The sequence below is a fragment of the Eurytemora carolleeae genome, unplaced genomic scaffold (assembly GCF_000591075.1).
Source record: "Eurytemora carolleeae unplaced genomic scaffold, Eaff_2.0 scaffold27, whole genome shotgun sequence".
Classification (NCBI taxonomy): Eukaryota; Metazoa; Arthropoda; class Copepoda; order Calanoida; family Temoridae; genus Eurytemora; species Eurytemora carolleeae.
This window is the reverse complement of record NW_019396259.1, coordinates 193550-215885: the sequence shown is the minus strand read 5'-3', so window position 1 is coordinate 215885 and position 22336 is coordinate 193550. Positions and strand designations below refer to the sequence as shown.

The 22336-nt window shown below is 30.2% G+C and overlaps 2 protein-coding genes across 5 annotated transcripts in view; both read right to left on the bottom strand.

The window, feature by feature from the left end:
- Positions 1-134: 134 nt before the first annotated feature.
- On the bottom strand, positions 135-10893 carry LOC111699533 (uncharacterized). Of its 4 annotated transcripts, none has more exons than XM_023470228.1 (6): positions 10787-10893; positions 9890-9981; positions 9270-9323; positions 5568-5627; positions 838-918; positions 135-745 (listed from the first exon to the last, which is right to left on the bottom strand). In XM_023470228.1, the coding sequence occupies exons 1-6, from the start codon at positions 10853-10855 to the stop codon at positions 565-567; spliced, it is 537 nt and encodes a 178-aa protein (XP_023325996.1). In that variant the 5' UTR covers positions 10856-10893; the 3' UTR covers positions 135-564. The 4 variants fall into 4 exon arrangements, with proteins under 4 accessions (XP_023325996.1, XP_023325997.1, XP_023325998.1 ...); XM_023470230.1 differs by lacking the exons at positions 135-745; positions 838-918; positions 5568-5627 and adding exons at positions 6762-7655; positions 7694-7757; positions 8106-8180; XM_023470231.1 differs by lacking the exons at positions 135-745; positions 838-918; positions 5568-5627 and adding exons at positions 6762-7617; positions 7694-7757; positions 8106-8180.
- A 663-nt stretch (positions 10894-11556) lies between these two features.
- Positions 11557-22336, bottom strand: part of LOC111699548 (kinesin-like protein KIF19) — a 24984-nt gene continuing 14204 nt past the window's right edge. The window contains exons 12-20 of the mRNA XM_023470248.1: positions 21229-21303; positions 19776-20001; positions 19277-19333; positions 18150-18205; positions 15932-16015; positions 15052-15090; positions 14492-14582; positions 13589-13621; positions 11557-11738 (exon numbers count right to left, since the gene is read on the bottom strand). Of these exons, the coding sequence (XP_023326016.1) occupies positions 11557-11738; positions 13589-13621; positions 14492-14582; positions 15052-15090; positions 15932-16015; positions 18150-18205; positions 19277-19333; positions 19776-20001; positions 21229-21303 (843 nt within the window). The remainder of the gene's footprint in view (positions 11739-13588; positions 13622-14491; positions 14583-15051; positions 15091-15931; positions 16016-18149; positions 18206-19276; positions 19334-19775; positions 20002-21228; positions 21304-22336) is intronic.

Here is a 22336-nt window from a genome sequence, read left to right as displayed (position 1 = left end):
AAATTTGTAAGAAATAAAAAAATTAACAATTTAATTGTTAATAAATAATATTCTTAAAATTGCATATTAAGTATATAAAAAATGATGAGCAAGGTTTTGTCAAAACATAGTATATAATATACATAAATATACAAATTTCAAATTTTTAATGCAAAGTGTAGAATAAAGATATAATTAGATATATGTTTGTTAAAAATAAGATATCTAAAAATTTACATAATTTCCAGTATTGCACGCAATTTTAAATGTGTAGCGATTCCGAAAAAATGAATAATAAAAGAAATTATTTTCAAGGACTTCACATATAAGTAAGCAATGGTTGCTAATAAATTGCAGGAATGATATCATTTGAATAAAGCCAATCTTATTTTTACTGCAAACACAGCTTAGTTTGAATAACTACCAAACTAATATCAATTATGACAGATTAAATTGTACAGTAAGAATTTTGCCTCTGTCGTTCTTGCCTGGATAATGAATCGTTTTTAACTAAGTTTATGTTTTAATTAATTAGAAAAAAAATACTGTTCACGAATATATCGACAGGCACATCTTTCTAAATACTTATCGTTCCATGCGAATACCAATATTCTCGAAAGGATCAATATTTTTCTGTGAAGGCTTTCGGCGTTTTCTAACTGGATCGGAGGGATTGCGGGAGTATACAGAGGATTTTCTCGGGATCGTTGATGAGGTTCGGCTAATCCTTGATCCGGGCGGAGAAGAATTAGATTTCGGCTCTTCCCTAAACAATTTAAAATCAAGAAATATATAGTTATGTCCTGTACTGTACTGCACTGTACTGTACTGTAGTCTGTACTGTATAACGAGATATACCTTGAAATTCGTGTTCTAAGCTTGTGTTCTCCATGTACTCCATCAGCGGTACTTAAACTTCGAGTTTTAAACAACTGTCGACTAAACAGAAAACAGTTTTCATCGAAATTATTAGTTTACTCATTTCGGAATTTTATAAATAATATAATACAGTATACATCAGTATGTATTATATATCTTATGTGTTTAAACCAATTAAATTAATTCATACACTGCTTATTGTCGCAAAATATATGAAAATCGAAAAAGGACCTTTTAAAAAAGTTGCAAGACTAAGAGCTTTGCTATTTTTTGTTTTGAGAGGAGGAGGGGTTCCTCCCCTCAAAACAAAAAGTTTAAATCAAACAAACATTATGTTAACAAAGTCAAGTAAACATATCATTAACTAAAGTGGGAGCATGTCCATGCCCCAAGTACTAAATATTGTAGAAGATAATCAATAGACGGAACATTATATATAAAGCGGGTTAAAAGAATTAAAACGTATCTAATGTAAAAGATATAATCTTAATTGTTTTAGGATTCTTGTAAACGAGGAAGAAATTTATTTGTAAATGGATAATAAAACAATTTTAACACGTAATAAAACAAGAAACATAAAAATGTGCTAAGAATTTAGTATATATACTTTTTCCCTAAACAATTTAAAACTTAGCTTATCTCAATGATACGATAAAACTATTAAATAAGAGAGGGCCTGCAGTAGACGTAATTCCATATTATTTTCCATTTAAAAAGATTGAGATCTCCGATTCCCAACGTTAACCTTTAGCGGGAGTGACTGGCTGTGTATGGTAGTTGAACTGAGTATGCAGTGTTGTGGAAAACTTCTTTCGGATTCATTTGAGACAATAAACTTTTTAAAGATCTGTAAATCCTGAGTTTGAGCGCAAAGGAGTTGAGTTTTTGCGACAAACTCTGATTTTCTAATCTCTATATCTTTGTAACCCAATGTCGTAGACCTTAGATATTTCAAACTATTAATACTTATAGATAAAATAATCTAAGTTTGAAATATCACAGGGTTGCACCATCAGGTTGTAAAATTATTAGGATCAGAAGATTTGAGTTTGTGGTAAAAACTCAATTCCTTTGACGTTCAAAACTCCTGCTTTGAGGGTGGATACGTTTTCAAAATTATTTTTTTTTGTTTTAATTAAATAACGACAACAAAAAATAAAGTAAAAATTATACAGTAATCTAATTGGATGGTTAGGAACATATTTCTCAATAGAAATTGGTCAATAACTCAATGCTGAAATCGATTATTCTGTTTTCATTATTATATTGAATTTCTAATTATCTTTGATTTCATTCGCGGATTTCTTCAAATTCTTAAAATGTCGTATTTTCAAAAGTAATTCAAGAAAATCTGCAAAATCTTTGTGAATAATGAGAAACCAGAATAATGAGATAATAGAAACTAATAATTGAACAATATTACTTATTTTCGATGATATGATTAATTTTTATTTTCTCAACATGTTCTTATACATGACGTCTGTAGTTTATTGTGGAACTTTTTTACATTTTATGTCGTCGTTATTTAATAATTTAAAAATAACTAATTCTGAAAGCGTATCCACCCCCAAAGTAGGAGTTTTGAAATCGAATTTGCGCTCAAACTCAGGATTTACAGATCTTTAAAAAGTTTAATATGTCTCAAATGAATCCGAAAGAAGCTTTCCATAACACTGTATACTCAGTTCAACTACCTGACATAGCCGTCACTCCCTTTAAACCTTTTTCTGTTCAATAATAAGGAAAATGCCGTCGTTATTCTTTTTGTGTTAAATTTTATCAATTTTTTTTTTCAAAGTGTGCCTACAGTCGCTTTAACTTGGTGTCAATCGGTCGAATATTTATATTTTATAAAGTCCATCAGGTATCTTATTTATACTTTATAAAGTCCACCAGGTATCGACTTTATATTTTATAAAGTCCACCAGGTATCTTATTTATACTTTATAAAGTGCACCAGGTATCTTATTTTTATTTTATTAAGTCCACCAGGTATATTATTTGTGTTTTATAAAGTCCACCAGGTATCTTAACTTTATTTTAGAAGTACACCTGGTATCTTATTTATGTTTTATAAAGTCCACCAGGTATCTTATTTTTTATCTTATAGAGTACACCAGGTATCTTATTTATGTTTTATAAAGTCCACCATTTATCTTATTTTTATTTTATAAAGTCCAAGGTATCTTATTTAAGTTTTATAAAGTCCACCAGATATCTTATTTTTATTTTATAAAGCCCACCAGGTATCTTATTTATGTTTTATAAAGTACACCAGTTATCTTATTTTTATTTTATAAAGTCCAAGGTATCTTATTTATGTTTTATAAAGTCCACCAGATATCTTATTTTTATTTTATAAAGCCCACCAGGTATCTTATTTATGTTTTACAAAGTACACCAGTTATCTTATTTTTATTTATAAAGTCCATGAGGTATCTTATTCATGTTTTATCAAGTCCACCAGATATCTTATTTTTATTTTATTAAGTCCACCAGGTATCTTATTTTTATTTTATAAAGTACACCAGGTATCTTATTTATATTTTACAAAGTACACCAGGTATCTTATTTATACTTTATAAAGTACACCAGGTTTCTTATTTTTATTTTATAAAGTACACCAGGTATCTTAATTATGCTTTATAAAGTACACCAGGTATCTTATTTATATTTTATAAAGTACACCAGGTATCTTATTTATGCTTTATAAAGTACACCAGGTATCGACTTTATATTTTATAAAGTACACCAGGTATCTTATTTATATTTTACAAAGTACACCAGGTATCTTATTTATACTTTATAAAGTACACCAGGTATCTTATTTATATTTTATAAAGTACACCAGGTATCTTATTTATACTTTATAAAGTACACCAGGTATCTTATTTATATTTTATAAAGTTCACCAGGTATCTTATTTTTATTTTATAAAGTACACCAGATTTCTTATATCTGCATTAAAACTTGAGATGAAAGTAAAACGACTGATGTGTTCCAACTTTAAAGATTTTAATCTCATATAATTCTTTTTATTATTCATGAAAAAAGTTAAAAATAGAAGTTTTTGATGAAAGTATTCGAGGTTAATTTTAAATTAAATTATTTGAAATGTGCAGGAAAATTATAAAAAGTTTTGTATAGGTTTCTTTTGAGTTTTAGAACCGTACCAAGTTTAGTACTCCAGGGAAGGTTTGTGCTTGTCAGTATTAAAAATATATATATTGACGATCGAATTTTGATGGAGACAAATATTTGAAATTTTGATTTTCATAAACCTTCCCTGGGGTCCCTAGATGTCCCACAAAAAATTTGGGCCCGATCGGTTCAGCCGTTTTGACGTTTATTGGATACAAACAAACAAACAGACAAACAGACAGACAGACAGACAAGCCAAATTTATATATAGATGTTAGCTAAAGCTTGCCAAACGGCTGAACAAATGTGGCTGAAATTTTTTGAGGGAACCCATGGATACCCTGAGGGTAAGATAAAATAATTCGAAATTCGGGGAATTTTAAAAAAATATTTATTCCATGGGCACTCCAGATAGTTGTTATTTTATCAAAATGGACAAAATATCTTGCAAAAAGAATTAGCTTTAAAAATCTAAGATTATTATTAAAGGCCTCGTAAGCCTAGAAAATAGACAATATATTTATTAAGTTATATACAGGGTTACCCACACTGAACAAGACTTTAAATGGCGACCTTTTTATAAATAGCAGAGGACATTTTTGCTTCCAATATGGCTTACAAGTAAACAAAGGTGAGCTGTAAAATAAAAAGGAAAAAAGATTTTAATTTTTTTCTGAAATATAATGCACTGAAGCAAAAATAAATTCTAGTTAATTAATTATTAGTATAATGGATGATTTACCTAACCCTAATGTTCTATACCCAGTTAGCTAGACAGAATATGAAGTATGAACTTCAATATAGATTGATGTATATACCTCATACTTCATATCCAATATCAATCTTTATATTCAGGGTTCAAATACTCCATATAATAAACCAAAATAAACTGCCTATTTTATGTTTCAATTCAATACATGTAAAGCTATCAAAAGTAATGTAATAAAAACATTTGTTTATAGGAACTGTAAATGTAATTCCATCTGACCCTTCATGCAAAGATGGCAATTGTACTCCCGTGAATCTTTATCTGATCAATAATGTGGGAGATATTGTAGTTTTTCTTGATTTAAAAGTGTTGAATTCTGATAATTCCTATATGTTTTCAATTACGCTTCCAGTCCGCCCGTTAACAAAGAACTTATTCACTTTTAATTCCAAACCTTTCTGTTCTGAAATATAAGAATCAGTATAAGCTGAATCAATATAAAACAAAGATGCACTAGAATTGAGTCTGCTTGTTATCCAAACTAGCTCATCCTCATGGAAACCCAGCTTTGCCTGGAAGTTTTCTCTGTGAAAGTCAACTAAATTATCAGTGCATTGTTTGTGAATATATATGTTAATATATTTCGGGAACCCAGCTATGTCTGGATATCTGAACTATTTTTAAACCAAGTTAAGCACATTTCATGGTTTTTTACCGAGTTCCACAATAAAATGTTGAGAAAAAATGGGTCAAGGGGTTCATGAGTTATGATCGGAAAAAAACCCGACAAACTAACATAACTAATTTATATATAAAAATAGGCCTACCATTGCACTTAAGGAAATATAATATATTTTACCTTTTATGAGAGTTTATAGGTGGTAAAGAGGAGACTACAGAATCTTGAGTATTTACCGAACTAAAATAATATGAAATACTTCAGCTTAAATATTAAATATATTAAACTATAGCTAAAGACCCTAATAGGAAACTAATAGTTTGGTTTAAAAGTAAAACAAATCAACAGAAAATCATGCATGAACACGTAAACAAATGTATTAATTAATTATAACAGTGAGAGGACAATAACAAAACAATGCGCTGAAGGTTTTGTGCACAGCATAGCTTTTAAGTTAAAGAGAAAGTTTTATTTTAAATTACCAAAGATTTGAAAAAACTGTTAGATACCAAAAGTTTAAAAACATGCAGACGCCAGACTGTACACATGTCCACGAAATGTAATATTTTTTACAATTATAGTGAAAGGGGTTTTCAACAAAAATGTTAAAAAAATATAAATGTATAACTTGGTGATAAACGATGTACACAATAATAAAAAAAACTGGGACTACCCAGAAAGTTTCTTTTCTCTTCTATTAAGCATGGAAATACTTCAGTTTAGATCTAAACTATAAGTTCTCAACTCTAGGGTTCATTAAAAGTTTAGAAGTTTTACAAAATGACAAGGTGCACACTGCAAACTTCAAACTTTAAACTGAAAACAAATATTTAAAATTCTTATCGTCTCAACTCACTTGTAATTAAACTTTGTATCGTAACTTTGCATTTCTGCTTCAAGGTAATGTACATTGTACATGTTTCTTCTATTTTTATGTACTGAAGAGATGAATAGTAGTACGGGTATTTGAAATACGGTTTTCTTATACTGGTTTTCTTGAAGCACAGTTTTCTTGTGATAGTTTTCTTGAAGTGCAGTTTTCTTGTACTGGTATTCTTGAAGTACAGTTTTCTTGTACTGGTATTCTTGAAGCACAGTTTTCTTGTACTGGTATTCTTGAAGTACATTTTTCTTGTTGTGGTATTCTTGAAGTACAGTTTTTTGCACTGGTATTCTTGAAGTACAGTTTTCTTGTACTGGTATTATTGAAGTACGGTTTTATTGTTCTGGTATTCTTGAAGCACAGTTGTCTTGTACTAGTATTTTTGAAGTACAGTTTTCTTGTATTGGTATTCTTGAAGTACAGTTTTCTTGTACTAATATTCTTGAAGTACAGTTTTCTTGTACTAATATTCTTGAAGTACAGATTTCTTGTACTAATATTCTTGAAGTACAGATTTCTTGTACTGATATTTATGGAGTCCAGTTTTCTTGAAGTACAGCTGTGCGGGGGAGGGGGAGAAGAAAACGGAAATGTAGGATAAAGAAAGAACGATAAAAATAAAAGATGGAAGGAAACAGCAAAATACTATTGAAAAATAAGATAATTTTAAGCGGGATGATTTTGGAAAGGAATGATCGGATATGTTTAGCGGGAGGATTTTGGTAAGAAATAATTAGCGGGAAATATTTTTAAGGAATAATGGGATATGTTTAGTGGGAGGATATTGGTGAGAAATGAACAGATATATTAAGCGGGAGGATATTGGTGGGAAATGAACGGATATGTTTAGCGGGAGGATATTGGTGGGAAATTAACGGATATTTTTAGCGGGAGGATATTGGTGGGAAACATGAACGGATATGTTTAGCGGGAGGAAATTGGTGGGAAATGAACAGATATATTTAGCGGGAGGATATTGGTGCAGGAAATGAACAAATATGTTTAGCGGGAGAATATTGGTGGGAAATATGAACGGATATGTTTAGCGGTAGGAAATTGGTGGGAAATAAACAGATATATTTAGCGGGAGGATATTGGTGCAGGAAATGAACAGATATATTTAGCGGGAGGATATTGTAGGAAAATGAATGGATATCTTTAGCGGGAGGATATTGGTGGGAATGAACGGATATATTTAGCGGGAGGATATTGTAGGAAAATGAATGGATATCTTTAGCGGGAGGATATTGGTGGGAAATGAACGGATATATCTAACGGGAGGATATTGGTGGGAAATGAACGGATATATTTAACGGGAGGATATTGGTGGGAAATGAACGGATATATCTAACGGGAGGATATTGGTGGGAAATGAACGGATATATTTAACGGGAGGATATTGGTGGGAAATGAACGGATATATTTAACGGGAGGATATTGGTGGGAAATGAACGGATTGAGATCGAGACAGTTTCCTTTCTCCAGATCTGCAACCAAAACAAGATAAAAACGGTGGCCCCTATAAAACTGTGAAACAAGAAAACGACTATTTGACTTGTATTTTGACTAAGGATGGACCCACGAAAATAAAACGATTAGATTTCATTCAATCAGTTGGTTTTTAAGCTCCTGGCTAATTTGAATTGAATTATTACAACACAAATACGCATTAAATGTCGTCTTCCTATTCCACTATTTATGAATCTCATTGTTTGTAAAGCAATAATTGGAAATTTAAATTTTTTAAGAGACTGTTCAGCATATTTTGAGTAAGATATCAGCTACCATTTTAGATAATTTTGTAACTTTTTGAGGATTTTATAACTTTGGTTGACCTAGGGGTAGATGCAGCTGAAGCTGTTGGTATATGAGATTTCTTCCTCTTATGTGCTCTGGGTGAAGAGGCTGGCCTAGAGATTTAAAAACCTAGCTACGTGTCTAATTTACGTGCATATTATCTACTCATATATATATATATATATATAGATGTTAATGGCGGAACATAACAGTTATTTACAACAATATTTTTGCACTGTGCAGGGTTTAGTGTTATAGAGATCTATATGTTTAAAGACATTTCAAACAATATTTAAGAGATAAAAACATGGATATCTCTGTCGTAAATGATCATTCAAAGGGTTGAAATCTTGCATTCCCCTCTTTACAGAAAAAGTTACTTCAAATTAAGCTTACATTTTTCTATTACATAAATTTTACTTATGGTGATTCAATATATATTAAAAAAACAATTTCTTAGCTATACATGATTTATCTCAAAGAATTTTAATGTAAAGAAAGTTATTTCGGAGGTGTACGCATTTAAGTACTGCAGTGTACTGTCTCTGGGCTATAAAGTACATGGGATCTGAGATCCATCTTTCACATAAGAAATCAATGAAATATGCTGGTCATAGGAAACTATTATGTAAATTATTAAAATTATTAAAATTAAATGCTTTTATCCTCCTAGGATACTAGAGACACACTGATACCGCCCAGAGAGAACTGGTTTTAATAGGCAGAGAATACGCAACTGCAATTAACTTTCCTTGCCTTATTGCCTTGATTTATCTCTTGTTTTGAATTAATTATATTTGATCCAACTAAACACTGAGCAGTGCAAAGGTTTAAATTTGTGAAGATGAAAATTTTCTGGTCTGATAGGAAATCTCTCCAGGTTTTTCGACCATAAAATTACATTCAGATTTGAAAATATAAAAAAATTACATTACACTTTCCATAATGTCAACAAAATATTTCAGATATATTCTAAAAACATAAACATGCGACGAAAATTTAGATATCTACTTAAAATTTCTGGAACTATTAAAATGATCAATTCTTAATTTTTTGTTTTGTTCACCCCATGAAACAAATTTAGAAATATGCTTGACACCTCATTGGTCTTCTTACATTTTGAACCCAGGCGTTGAACAAAGTCAATATGTCAATTTTGAATGGAAAAGCGACAAATATCGATATTCAATATTTCTCTATACCTTGCTGAGTCATCTCTATCACTCTCAATATTGGGTAATCTGGAGCTTTTCATACTACAGAAAATAGAAGAAAATTATTTGAATTCTTCATGTTTTCATAATTGTTAGAATGATAATTGCTATAATAATATAAAAAAGCAGGAGTTGATCAAAATATATTTTTGGTTTAATTGGTTTAAATATGCTATTCATTGATAGTACAGACCTAATGATGTGCATCATATTGATAGTACAGACCTAATGATGTGCATCATATTGAGGTCCGTTTTCAAACATTTTGGGGGTTTTTACGCTTAAAGTTCTCATACAAAATCTGAGATATTTTTAACATTGCAGAATTGTATTTTCGATAAGTTTTCTTTTATTTCATTATGATTATATTTTTCTCTGATATATTAAAAAAGAAATATTAAAAAAAGAAACACGAAAAACGCGTTTACTAATAATTAGTTTGAAAAATTGTTTTGGTTAATGTCTTCGGTCAGAGTAAAAATGTTGTATAATATAAAAAAGCAAGCTTGTCTAGCATGCAATTTTGGAAAAGGATTTACATCTGAGATTCTTTAAAAAAACTAAAATTTTTAAATATTTCCAAGGATACCCATCAGTAAATGTTGTACCTGTCTGCACTTGAGAGGCTTAGCCTGGATTCTGTTCTTGTATCATAATCATCATAGTTGGATTCAGCCATAGAAAATAATCTGTCGTCTTCCTATACAATCATTCATTGAATCATCCATCCTTTATCTATTTATTCATTTATTTATTTATTCATTCATTTATTCATTTATTTATCCATCCTTTCATTTATTTATTCATTTATTCATTTATTTATTCATTTATTCATTTATTCATTCATTTATTCATCCTATCATTTATTCATTTATTCATTTATTTATTCATTTATTCACCCTTTTATTCATTTATTCATTTTTTTTTCATACATTCATATGTTCCATATATATTTATTGATTTATTCATCTATTTATTTTTTTATTCATCTATTCATTTCTTTTTTTATTCATTTATACATTCATCCATTTAATCATTTCTTCATTTCTTCATCCTTTTTCTACTTTCATGCATTTGTTTTGGAGGCCGTTTTTCGCTTGCCTGTTGTATTAGTGGCATTTCACCTTTTGTGTCGGAGGCAGTCTTTCATTTGTGACGGAGATAGTTTTTCATATGTGTTGGAGGTATATTCCTTGCCGTTAACATGTCTTTCTGAAGGCCGTTTACCAGTCTTATTGGAGGGTGTTTACCTATTTTTTTTTGAGTCGTTTTATCTTATTTAGTCGGAGGCAGTTTATCTGTCTTATCGGAGGCAGTTTACCTGTCTTATCGGAGGCAGTTTACCTGTCTTATCGGAAGCAGTTTACCTGTCTTATTGGAGGCAGTTTACCTGTCTTATCGGAGGCAGTTTACCTGTTTTATTGGAGGCAGTTTACCTGTCTTATTTGAGGCAGTTTAACTGTCTTATTGGAGGCAGTTTACCTGTATTATCGGAGCCAGTTTACCTGTTTTATCGGAGGCAGTTTACCATCCCGAGGTTTCTCATCGAACTCCGGACCTCGTAGAGACAGCATTGACGGAGACTAAATAATCAATCTTTCATTAATTTGTTTGACCATTATTAAATAAATGTCAGCCCATTCGGTCCAGCCGTTTCGCCGGTTATAGGGATCACATATACGAATGTCTTGTTTTATTATAAAGCACATTTAGTAGGATACACAGGACAACAATCCAAAACATACCAGTTCATTATTTATGAATTAACTAAATGTATAATTAAACCCAATACTCCATCATTTCTGATTATATTAGTTCTACAAAAACCATAATTAGTAAGAAAATGCGTAAATGAATTTGTACAGTTTGAAAAATCTTTAAAATAAACCCAATCCAACAACTTTCTAATCTTTGTAAAATTCTTTTTTAATTTTTAAAGTTTTGCTTTTCTGTTTAATTTCATATAATTTTTTTATTTGAAAATATGAAACAACTTTTTTCAATCCTTTCAATCTAAATTACTTTCTGTCTTATTTACTCTTTTTATGTACGTATAGGAACCTGTCTACCTTTCTACCTGTCTACCTTTCTACCTGTCTACCTTTCTACCTGTCTACCTGTCTACCTGTCTACCTGTCTACCTGTCTACCTTTCTACCTGTATAACTTTCTACCTGTCTACCTTTCTATCTGTTTACCTGTCTACCTGTCTACCTGTCTACCTGTCATACCTGTCATATCTGTTTACATGTCTACCTGTCTTCCTGTCTACCTGTCTACCTTTCTACCTGTCTACCTTTAGAATACAATAATATAGGAGGCATAGGGGCCAGGGCACCTAGAATACAAAAATATAGGAGGTATAGGAGCCTGGGAACCAAGAATAAAATGGTATAGGAGGCATAGGGGCCTTGGCACCTAGAATACAATAGTATAGAGGGCATAGGGGCCTGGGCACCTAGAATACAATAGAATAGGAGGTATAGGGGCCTGGGCACCTAGAATACAGTAGTATAGGAGGCATAGGGGCCTGGGCACCAAGAATACAATAGTATAGGAGGTATTGGGGCCTGAGCACCTAGAATTCAATAGTATAGGAGGTATAGGGGCCTGGAAGCCTAGAATACAATAGTATATGAGGTATAGGGGCCTGGGCACATAGATTTCAATAGTATAGGAGGCATGGGGCCTGGGCACCTAGAATACAATAATATAGGAGGCATAGGGGCCAGGGCACCTAGAATACAAAAATATAGGAGGTATAGGAGCCTGGGAACCAAGAATAAAATGGTAAAGGAGGCATAGGGGCCTTGGCACCTATAAATACAATAATATAGGAGGTATAGGGGCCTGGGAACCTAGAATAAAATGGAATAGGAGGCATAGGGGCCTGGGAACCTAGAATAAAATGGTATAGAGAGGGGTTTGAGAACTTTGAATACAATAGTATAGGAAACATTGGGGCCTGGTTGAACCCCTAAAATAAAATAGTATAGGAGCCTGGGCACTTGGAATACAGGGCCTGGACAAATGCATTAAAAGAAAACAAATAAATCTGAGATGAAAAAAAGGAAAATGCTTGATTCTGGAATAGTTTCAAACCACTCTAAATATATAAAATACAAACAGTGAGAAGTATAAGAGAATAAAAACATGAAATATAAAACATAACAACGTTTTTTCAATTCTCTTGGGAAATAGAAATCAAGAGAATGGGACATTTATAGTTTCTTGAAAGGAAATAAAATAACAAAATGAATGTGTGGGAGTAGAATGGGGTGGGGTGTAGGTAAACAATTTTTCTTGAAAGAGTTACTTGTTCGATTGAAAAAGATACCCTTTCAACCTCTTTATGATGTACATAGACGATATCGTCACTTTTCAATCTTTAAAAAGTCTCTAATTGTCTGCGAGCAGACAATAGTTTAACCCTATCACAATAGGAAAGGGGGAGGTGAGGGGGGTTTCCTCCTGTGTGTTTTCTTCATAATTTAGGAACGGCTTACACTCAAACGTTTTTTTTCAAATTCATAGTTGCAAAAAAATGTTTGCTAATATTTTTTCAAGCACAGCGTAGTGTGGAAAAAGGACGTACGTCTGCTTTTTAAAAATCAAAAAACCAACTATTAGCGCAACATCAATGGGGGGGGGGGGTTTAAAAGAAATCCTCTAATATATATCTATATTAGAGAAAAATAGCACAATATGGAGGGCAGAAGGTTACTGATGGGAATCAAGCTTGACCATTCTATAAATGGAGCTGGTTGCTTGTAAATAAGTCTACAGTCTCTTTTCACCTTAAGAAAGAAAAGTATGTTAACATAAACTGAGTGAAAACATTCTGGGAAAAAAAAACAAATAAAATAAATCCAGGAAATTAGAAAAAAATAGTTTGTACTTAGAAAATAAGAATTAGGAAAAAGTATGTGAAATACTTTTACAGTTTAAAGATTAAAAAAAAATCACAAAAGTGCAAAATAAAACAAATTGAGAAAGATTCATAAAAAGTAAGAATTAAAAAGTTACATGCAATGGAATTGTTTCAAGATGTTGAAAGTAGAAGTTCGGAAAATTTTTAAAATTGAAATACAAATTATGATTTCTGAACCATAATCCTGTTTTCTAGATTGATGGATTAGTTGATGTAAAAATTATCAAAATTATTCCCAAACCTTCTTTCAATATTTGTAAACACACCCTTTAATGTCCAAAAATAAGTAATGTTAAAAAAAACTTTTTAAAAAATTAAAAACAGTTTCACTCTTAAAAAATTTTATGTTCCACGCAAACACTGAAAAACTGACATACCCATGGATTTATTTAACTTAGAGGAATCCATAGCTAAAAAAATTTCAACAAAATTAGAAAAGAATTAGCTTAGTTTTCATGTAAGATTCAAAGCTATGGAAGAGTTATTTAAAATTTCTAAATATTTTTATATTTAAAACTTTAAAAATTTTGATTTATCTTGAAAATATTTGGAATATTATATTTCTTATTTTAACTTTGATAAAGTTTCTTCATTTTGTGTTAAAAATAACGCTTAAAGCAGAAAATGATCTTTTAATATATATTAATTGATTCTTCAGAGCTGGGAACTTTAGAATGGTGGATATCGAGATCAATGCTTGATCCTCGCTTTTTCTTAATCTCGGGACTAACCTAATCTTGTGTTTATATCCTAAAAAGTGTATAAACTTAAGCCAATCAGAGTGGCGTATCAGAAGCCGTGAAATTCGAAATTTTGCACGCCATTAAATGAGAGTTCTCTCATTTAATTTAGATTAATATATCCAAAAAAGAGTGGAATAAGCAAGAAATTAAAAGTGTCCACGTTGGATTTTCGAATTAAGCAGTTCTAAAGTTCCGAGTACAGAGCTCGTGATTAAAACAATTCGGGAAAATACGGTTTGGGTCTAAGCTGTCGTTGGGCCTTATCTACGGCTTGAGCTTTCGGATTCAAGCTGCATCTTTTTTTTTACAGAGTTGAGTTCAAAAAACCGGTTTAATATTCTATTAGGCGGATTTTCATTGTAGGAATTGACGTATTCCGGGTTTTTTTTATGAGAACAAGACTCATCATCTTCATTCAAAAACAATTTTTAATTGTAATCGCATTTTTTCCGCTTTTTATTTAATTTTTAAACCATTTTTTTCTGTTTTCAAAACAATTGAACAATAGATAATACATAATTGAATTTTAAAACTTACCTTCGATAAGTTTCTGCTGCCGTTGTATAATCTCATCACAAAGAGATCTTTGTTTATCATATTTCAGGATTAATAAATCCCGTCTACGAACCTAAATCATTCAAATCTAGTTTTTGGACTCAAATTTTATCTTTATCAAGCCTTTTTAAATTATATTACAAAATATAATCTTAAAGGCGAGAACATTCGAGACAGAGAAACATTTTAAGTCCAAAAACTTTATACCGCGACGTTACAAAATAAAAATGTTATAGGAAATTTTATGAAATAATTGCAAAGGTTTTTTTCTTGAAAGAATAATTGTTTCTAAACAAAGCAAGATTAAAAATATCATTTTAATTTCAATTTTATCTTTATTCCAATTTAAGAGAAAAAAATATATTCCAATTTTTTTTGGAGAAAATCTAGTCGGGTTTCATAAAAATTATAGTTTATGACTCTTTTTAAAGGGGAACAAAAGGTTCAGATAACAAAAATTGTGAAAGGAGAATTCTTAGAATGGATTTTTAACAAAAATGTAATTTTAAATATGTATATTTGTAGAAAATGTATTTAATTACCTCATGCTCTTTCATCAGTCCTTCACTTTTCATCTCAACCTGGACAAATTTATTTTTTATATTAACACTAGATGGAACTAGAGTTTTAACATTTAGTTTTTTGTTGAAGCAAATTTAACATTCGGTTGGACTTTCATCTTTGAGTATTTAGTATTCATTATCTTCGTTAGTTTGATCTTTTTAAAAATAGTGGTAGCCAGAAAACAGTAAAGAATTATTATCTCAATCCTGATATGTGATTTAAAAATTTAAATATCAAGTTATTCCTTGAAATGAACAGGACATATTATGCATTATTATAAATAAAACAGTGCAAATAAAAAAACGTTTATAATATTTCCGGATAAAAAGTAAAATAATAGTCAACAACTATTTCTAATAAAAAAAAAGATTTTTTTATCTAACTGTCTTTAAAATTTGCAAGAAAAAAAGTTCTTTACTTGCTTATCTATTTATTTTTATCTTACTGTCTTTAATTACTTGTTTATCTATTTATTTTTTATCTTACTGTCTCTAAAATTTGTAAGTAAAAATAAATAAGAGTTCTCTACTTATTTATAAAATACGTGGAGCTCTAACAACGAAAGCAGCGTTACAAGAATGTTACGTTGATTGACGTTATCCGATACATGATAGCCTGGATAGTTTTATTTGTCAAGTGGTCGGCGTTTATATCATTACAATGAAGACGACTTTCCTAATTAGGTTTTGATTTCTAACGAGCTTTTATCAAGATACAATTTTACAGGCAAACCAGGATAAGCTGTTAATTGACGATTTCTATTTTTTCATGTTATATGCTGCTTGAAAACTTGGTAGAAATCTAAAAATTAAATCGAAAGTAGTCTTCATTGTATTGATTTATACGAGCGTACTTTACCTTGTCTATCTCCAGCTCATGTACTTTACAAAGCAAAGAGAGGATTTCTTTCTCCTCTGTTGTAGATATTCTTGAAGGTAGTTCCTAAACATATAATATTCTTGAAGATAGTTCCTAAACATAATATTCTTGAAGGTAGTTCCTAAGCATAATATTCTTAAAAATAGTTCCTAAACATAATATTCTTGAAAAGTTGAAGGTAGTTCCTAAACATAATATTCTTGAAGGTAGTTCCTAAACATAATATTCTTAAAAATAGTTCCTAAACATAATATTCTGGATGGAAGTTCCTAAATATGATATTCTTGAAAATAGTTCCTAAACATAATATTCTTAAAAATAGTTCCTAAACATGATATTCTTAAAAATAGTTCCTAAACATAATATTCTGGATGGAAGTTCCTAAATATGATATTCTTGAAGGTAGTTCCTAAACATAATATTCTTAAAAATAGTTCCTAAACATGATATTCTTAAAAATAGTTCCTAAACATAATATTCTGGATGAAGGTTCTTAAATATGATATTCTTGAAGGTAGTTCCTAAACATAATATTCTTAAAAATATGTTCTAAACATATTATACTGGATACAAGTTCCTAAATATAATATTCTTGAAGATAGTTCCTAAACATAATATTCTGAAGATAGTTCCTAAACATAATATTCTTGAAGATAGTTCCTAAACATAATATTCTTGAAGATAGTTTCTAACATAATATACCGGATAGAGGTTCGTAAATATAATATTCTTAATGGTAGTTCCAAAACATAATATTCTTGAAGGTAGTTCCTAAACATAATATTCTGAAGATAGTTCCTAAACATAATATGCTTGTATCTGCNAGAGTAAACTTGTCCATATTCACTGTTCATCTTGCGGAGACATTATAGACACATCTTTTCAGTCTTTTACCCTTTTCATTAAATAAACTCTACCAGACATAATAATATTACGGCTTTTGAAATTAGGTATTACAATGCTAATTCATAACAAAGACGATATCGAATTCGTCACTGAATTCCCATGTTTTTTGGGACACCCTGTACATGACAAACAAATAATATCATAAATGACAAACAATCAATAATATACCTGACAAACAAATAATAATATACCTGACAAACAATCAATAATATACCTGACAAACAAGTAATAATATACCTGACAAACAAATAATAATATACCTGGCAAACAAATAATATTATACTTGACAAACAAATAATATTATACTTGACAAACAAATAATATCATAACTGACAAACAATCAATAATATACCTGACAAACAAATAATAATATACCTGACAAACAAATAATAATATACCTGGCAAACAAATAATATTATACATGACAAACAAAATATATCATAACTGACAAACAATCAATAATATACCTGACAAACAATTAATTATATACCTGACAAACAATTAATAATATACCTGACAAACAATTAATAATATACTATATATTAATATGAAAACATATTAAAATATTATTTTGCTTTGTAAAAATAATTTTACGTAGGTTAGCAAAACACAATTCAGGATTGAAGTTCTTGATGATGGAAATAGTAACTTTCATTTTCAACATCATTTAAATTTACTTGAACATAAAATCCAATTAGCTTTCAGTTAAGATTTCAGAAAGACTAAAATGTTATATTTATATTTTGTAAATGTTTTCAACCTTTAACTATGTTTTTTTATCGAACGAATTGTTTACAAACTTTTGCGATTCTTAAATGGATTGAAAAATTGCTGTACGCAATTAAACTTTTACTACCTTGGTCTTCGATGTAATTTTCTTTTTAAACAAAAAGAAAACTAAAACCGCAGCTTTGATAAAGGAAGGAACTGTAGACGTTATTTCAAGTTCTATTCTATTTGCAGAGTAACATCTGATTCCAGACGACCGATCTTTAAACCTTTAAATGGAAACAAAGAGAAGGGTTGGATTAAACAAACTTCCCTTTGATTAATTGTAAACTTGTAAATCAAAAAAGCTTGTAAAAATCAAAACTTAATTTAAAAAGTCGTCTTCAGTTGATTTATATAATCGCCCACTACTGTAAATAAACTGTACATAAATTACACTTGACCAACCTTTGTTGCTCTCTTTGTATTAGCATCAGTTCTTCCCAGGCTTTTGTAACACTTTCCGGCTCAGTAACATCATCATCATAGTCATCTATTCAGTCATTAGTTAATCATCAGCAACAGCATCAGCATCATCATCATTATCAACATCATCATCAACTTCACCATTGCAGTCATCTATTCATTCATTAATTTATCGTCAGCATCAGCATCAGCATCAGCATCATGATCATCATAATCATGATCATCATAATCATGATCATCATAATCATGATCATCATAATCATGATCATCATCATCATCATCATTGTAGTCATCTTTTTATTCATTAATTGATCATCATCATTATCATCATCATCGTCATCATTATCATCATCATCATCATCATCATAATTGTAGTCATTTATTCATTCATTAATTAATCATCATCATTATCATCAGCATCATCATCATCATCAGCATCATCATCATCATCAACATCATCATTGTAGTCATCTATTCATTCATTATTTGAGCCATCATAATTATCATCGTCATCATCATCGTCATCATTATCGTCATCATCATCATCATAATTGTGTCATATATTCATTTATTAATTAATTATCATCATTATCATTATCATCATCTCATTATCATCATCATCATTATCATTATCATCATCATCATCATCATAATCATTGTAGTCATCTATTCATTCATTAATTTATCATCATCATTATCATCATGATCATCATCATCATTATCATGATTATTAGTTTCATCATAATTGTAGTCATATATTCATTTATTAATTAATCATCATCATTATCATTATCATCATATCATTATCATCATCATCATTTTCATTATCATCATCATCATCATCATCATCATAATCATTGTAGTCATCTATTCATTCATTAATTTATCATCATCATTATCATCATCATTATCATGATTATTAGTTTCATCATAATTCTTTCAATAATTTGTTAAGATATGTCAGAGATATAACTATTGCATTATCATCATAAAAAAGATCATCTCCTTCATTGATCTATTCAGAAATATCAGAGATGTAATTTAAAATATCATTATCATCATCAGCATAGTTGATTTATTCAGAAATATCAGAGATGTAATTCAAATATCATTATCATCATCAGCATAATTAAGATTTAATTCGTTAATTCAGAGATATCAAATACGGATTGATCATCACTGTCACAATATTCATTTAAACAGTATTTTTTTATTCATACTTACCATTTTCAGAATCTGAATTATTGTAAATCACCTTCATCGCTTTTTCCTCTTTCTCTTCTGTACATTAAAAAAACACATTATTGTAGGCATTAAACTTTAAAAAGACGTCTCTGATAATAAGGGGGGTTCTGTCTATAATAATATATGTCTATTGTCTATATGTAAAATGTCCACTTAAAAATACTAATGTGAAATAAAGTACAACCCCAAACGAAAAAAATGAGTTTATATCTGTAGTCTAATTTTTGTGCTTTTGAATCTTTCATCATTGAATCATCTATGCAGAAATAAATAAATATATTTATGTCTTCTTGTATCCCTTAACGTCAAAACGGCTGAACCAATCGAGCCAAAATTTTTGTGTGACAACTCTAATATGATGCAATGCAAGAGAAGGTTTATGGAATTTGAAAAATGTTGCCTTACAGAAATACAATTTTTAAAAATCCACTAATTTAAATAAAAGATGTTTTGCAGAGTACGATAACAAAATGTTGACTTGAAAAGCAACAATTAAACCCTAAAACTGTTACAAAAATAGGGACGCAAAGTAAAAATATTAAATGTATTGGTGTTTTTTTTCCTTCGTCTTCATCTCTATCTCCATCTTTTTCCTTTTCTTCTTCATCTTCATCCTCCTTATTCTCCTCCTCTTCTCCCTCCTCTTCCTTTCTCCCTTCTTCTCCTTCTTCTTCTTCTTCTCCTTCTTGGGTTGGTTCATTATCCTATATTTTACAAATTCTTAATCCACTGCCTTTAGATGAGTTCTTAAAGGGAGTGACCGGCTATTTAAGGTAGTTGAACTGAGTATGCAGTATTGCGGAAATCTTCTTTCGGATTCATTTGAGACATATAAAACTTTTTAAGGATCTGTTAATCCTGACTTTGAGCGCAAATTCGACGTTCAAAACTCCTACTTTGGGGGGTGGATACGTTTTCAGAATTTTTTTTTACAATTATTTGGCAGAATTAAAAGAAATAGCTATTCATAACACTGTTATTTTGGTTCGCAGTGTTTCAAGTTTTTGCACAGAAATTTTCTCTTTATCGAGAAGATACAATCCTTTTTAAATCTAATTTAATATAATCTGAAAAGGCGAGAACCTTGGATATATAGAGAACATTTAAGTCCAAAAACGTCGTGCCAAAATAATAGTGTGATAGGCTATTTTATGAAACGTTTGTGTACTTGTCTCATTTCAATGGCTATTTCTAGATCAAATAAGCTTTGCAACAAAGCAGAAGTCAAAATGTAAAGTGGTTTCAGTTTTATTTTCATTTCAAATTTTAAAAATTATTTTGTAAATATCCTTAATTTTTTGAAGAAAATCCGGGAACTAATCAAAACTTTATAGCACAGGTGCTATAATGTACAGCTAATTTAACTTTATAGCACGATGATTGCACGTTCATTATGAAATTTCAACTGAATTGTGGAAGAATGTTAAAGTACACAATAGTTTCATAAAATACATTTTAATTCTTGAGACCTATACAACTATTGAATAGGAACAAGGAAGACGTTTGTAAAACTCAAGTTATGATTTTGAAAAATCCAATTTGCCATAATTATAAACAAACACATTTTACTTCATAAGTTGATTTTATAGCTGCTAAAGTAAAAATAATCGTTCTATAACAACAAATGATAATCATGAGATTCCTTGAATGTCGTCTTCATATTTTACAGTTTTTAGTCCTACTGTATTTTCAATGATAAGTTGTTTTGAAAAAGAATAAAAGGTGACTTTTCTATTAAAGTTTTGATTTCAGACAAGCTTTTTCAAATTACAAGTTTAAAAGTGAATAAAAAGAAACTATTAATTAACAGCTTCTCTTTGTTTCAATGTTTATATGTATCCATGCTGTTTGAAAGCTTGATAGAAATCAAAATTGAAATGGAAAGTCGGTTTCTTTGTATTGATATATTCGCCGACGACTAGGTAGCTGACCTCAAATCCGCTTTCTACATCTTCACTGTCCTGTCGGTCAGCCTCGCTTTCATCTGTATCCGGTTCAAGATAAATCTACAAATGAACTTTTATTTTAACATTTTTATTTTAACTAGTTTTTTTAGAGCACTTCGCACCCATCTTCTTCATTTCAAATGTTCTCTTTGTTCACATAGTAAAACTAAAACCAAACAAAATTTCGTGTATTTATTAAAAAAACTTGTGAATTTTTTAAATTTTTAAAAATCGAGTTTGTTAGAAGCAAATTTTGGAAAATTCGATCATCCATAAACCTTCCCTGGGTCACGCGATGTCCCGAAAAAATTGGGCCCGAACGGTTTAGCCGTTTTGACGTTTATTTGATACAAACAGACACCCAAGCAAAGTAAATACAGATTATAGAAGGAATTGTCGACATCCTTTTCAAGGACTCTTCAGATCAATGCCGAACACTATTAAACCATTGTCTGGGTAAAAATGATGGAAATATCCAGGTCTTCTTTCAGAAAATCGAAAATTTTCACTTACGTTTTTGCAGCATAGTCAAGGACAGACATAAATAGAATTATTCAATTTTTAAGATACAAAAACGACAATATATTTCTCGTTGTTACTCAAATAAAGGTGTAAAACCTTTGTGAATTTATCTTCATAAAAATGACGTAGATTTGAAAATATGTCTCATGAGTTCCATCAAAGTGTTGGTATTTGCAGTTATTTGCGAGGTATATTGTATTTATTGATCAGAGTCTGAGAGAATTCATGCTATTTAAACATTTGAATGCAAAACATAAGTACCCGGGTAGAATCTTAGAGTCTGAAACCTAGTCTTAGACGCCGGGCCGACCTCCTCAGACCCTCTGTTTTTGGAAAAAAATATCAAATTTCACCAAATATATGTAATATGAGCAAAAACCATTAAAATATTTGAGCATTCCTCTCCCCATCCCTTTCTTCAAGCACCCCTCCATATGTCCCAACCCCAGTTTCTGCTGTTTCCCCCCAAGTCTGATAGAGGTCGTTGTTCAAGACTCTCTTCAGTTTTATTATGTATCATATTTCTTCAACATGTGTTATGTCCCAACCCCAGTTTCTGCTGTTTCCCCCC

Coding starts and splice junctions, on each gene's coding strand:
- LOC111699533 (XM_023470228.1), bottom strand. CDS start 10,855: ATGCTGTCTCTACGAGGTCCGGAGTTCGATGAGAAACCTCGGGATGGT. Junction 5,628..9,269: donor GATAGAGATGACTCAGCAAG/GTATAGAGAAAT, acceptor ATATTATTTTAG/TTCGGTAAATACTCAAGATT. Junction 919..5,567: donor CCTATAAACTCTCATAAAAG/GTAAAATATATT, acceptor TTTTCTGTTTAG/TCGACAGTTGTTTAAAACTC.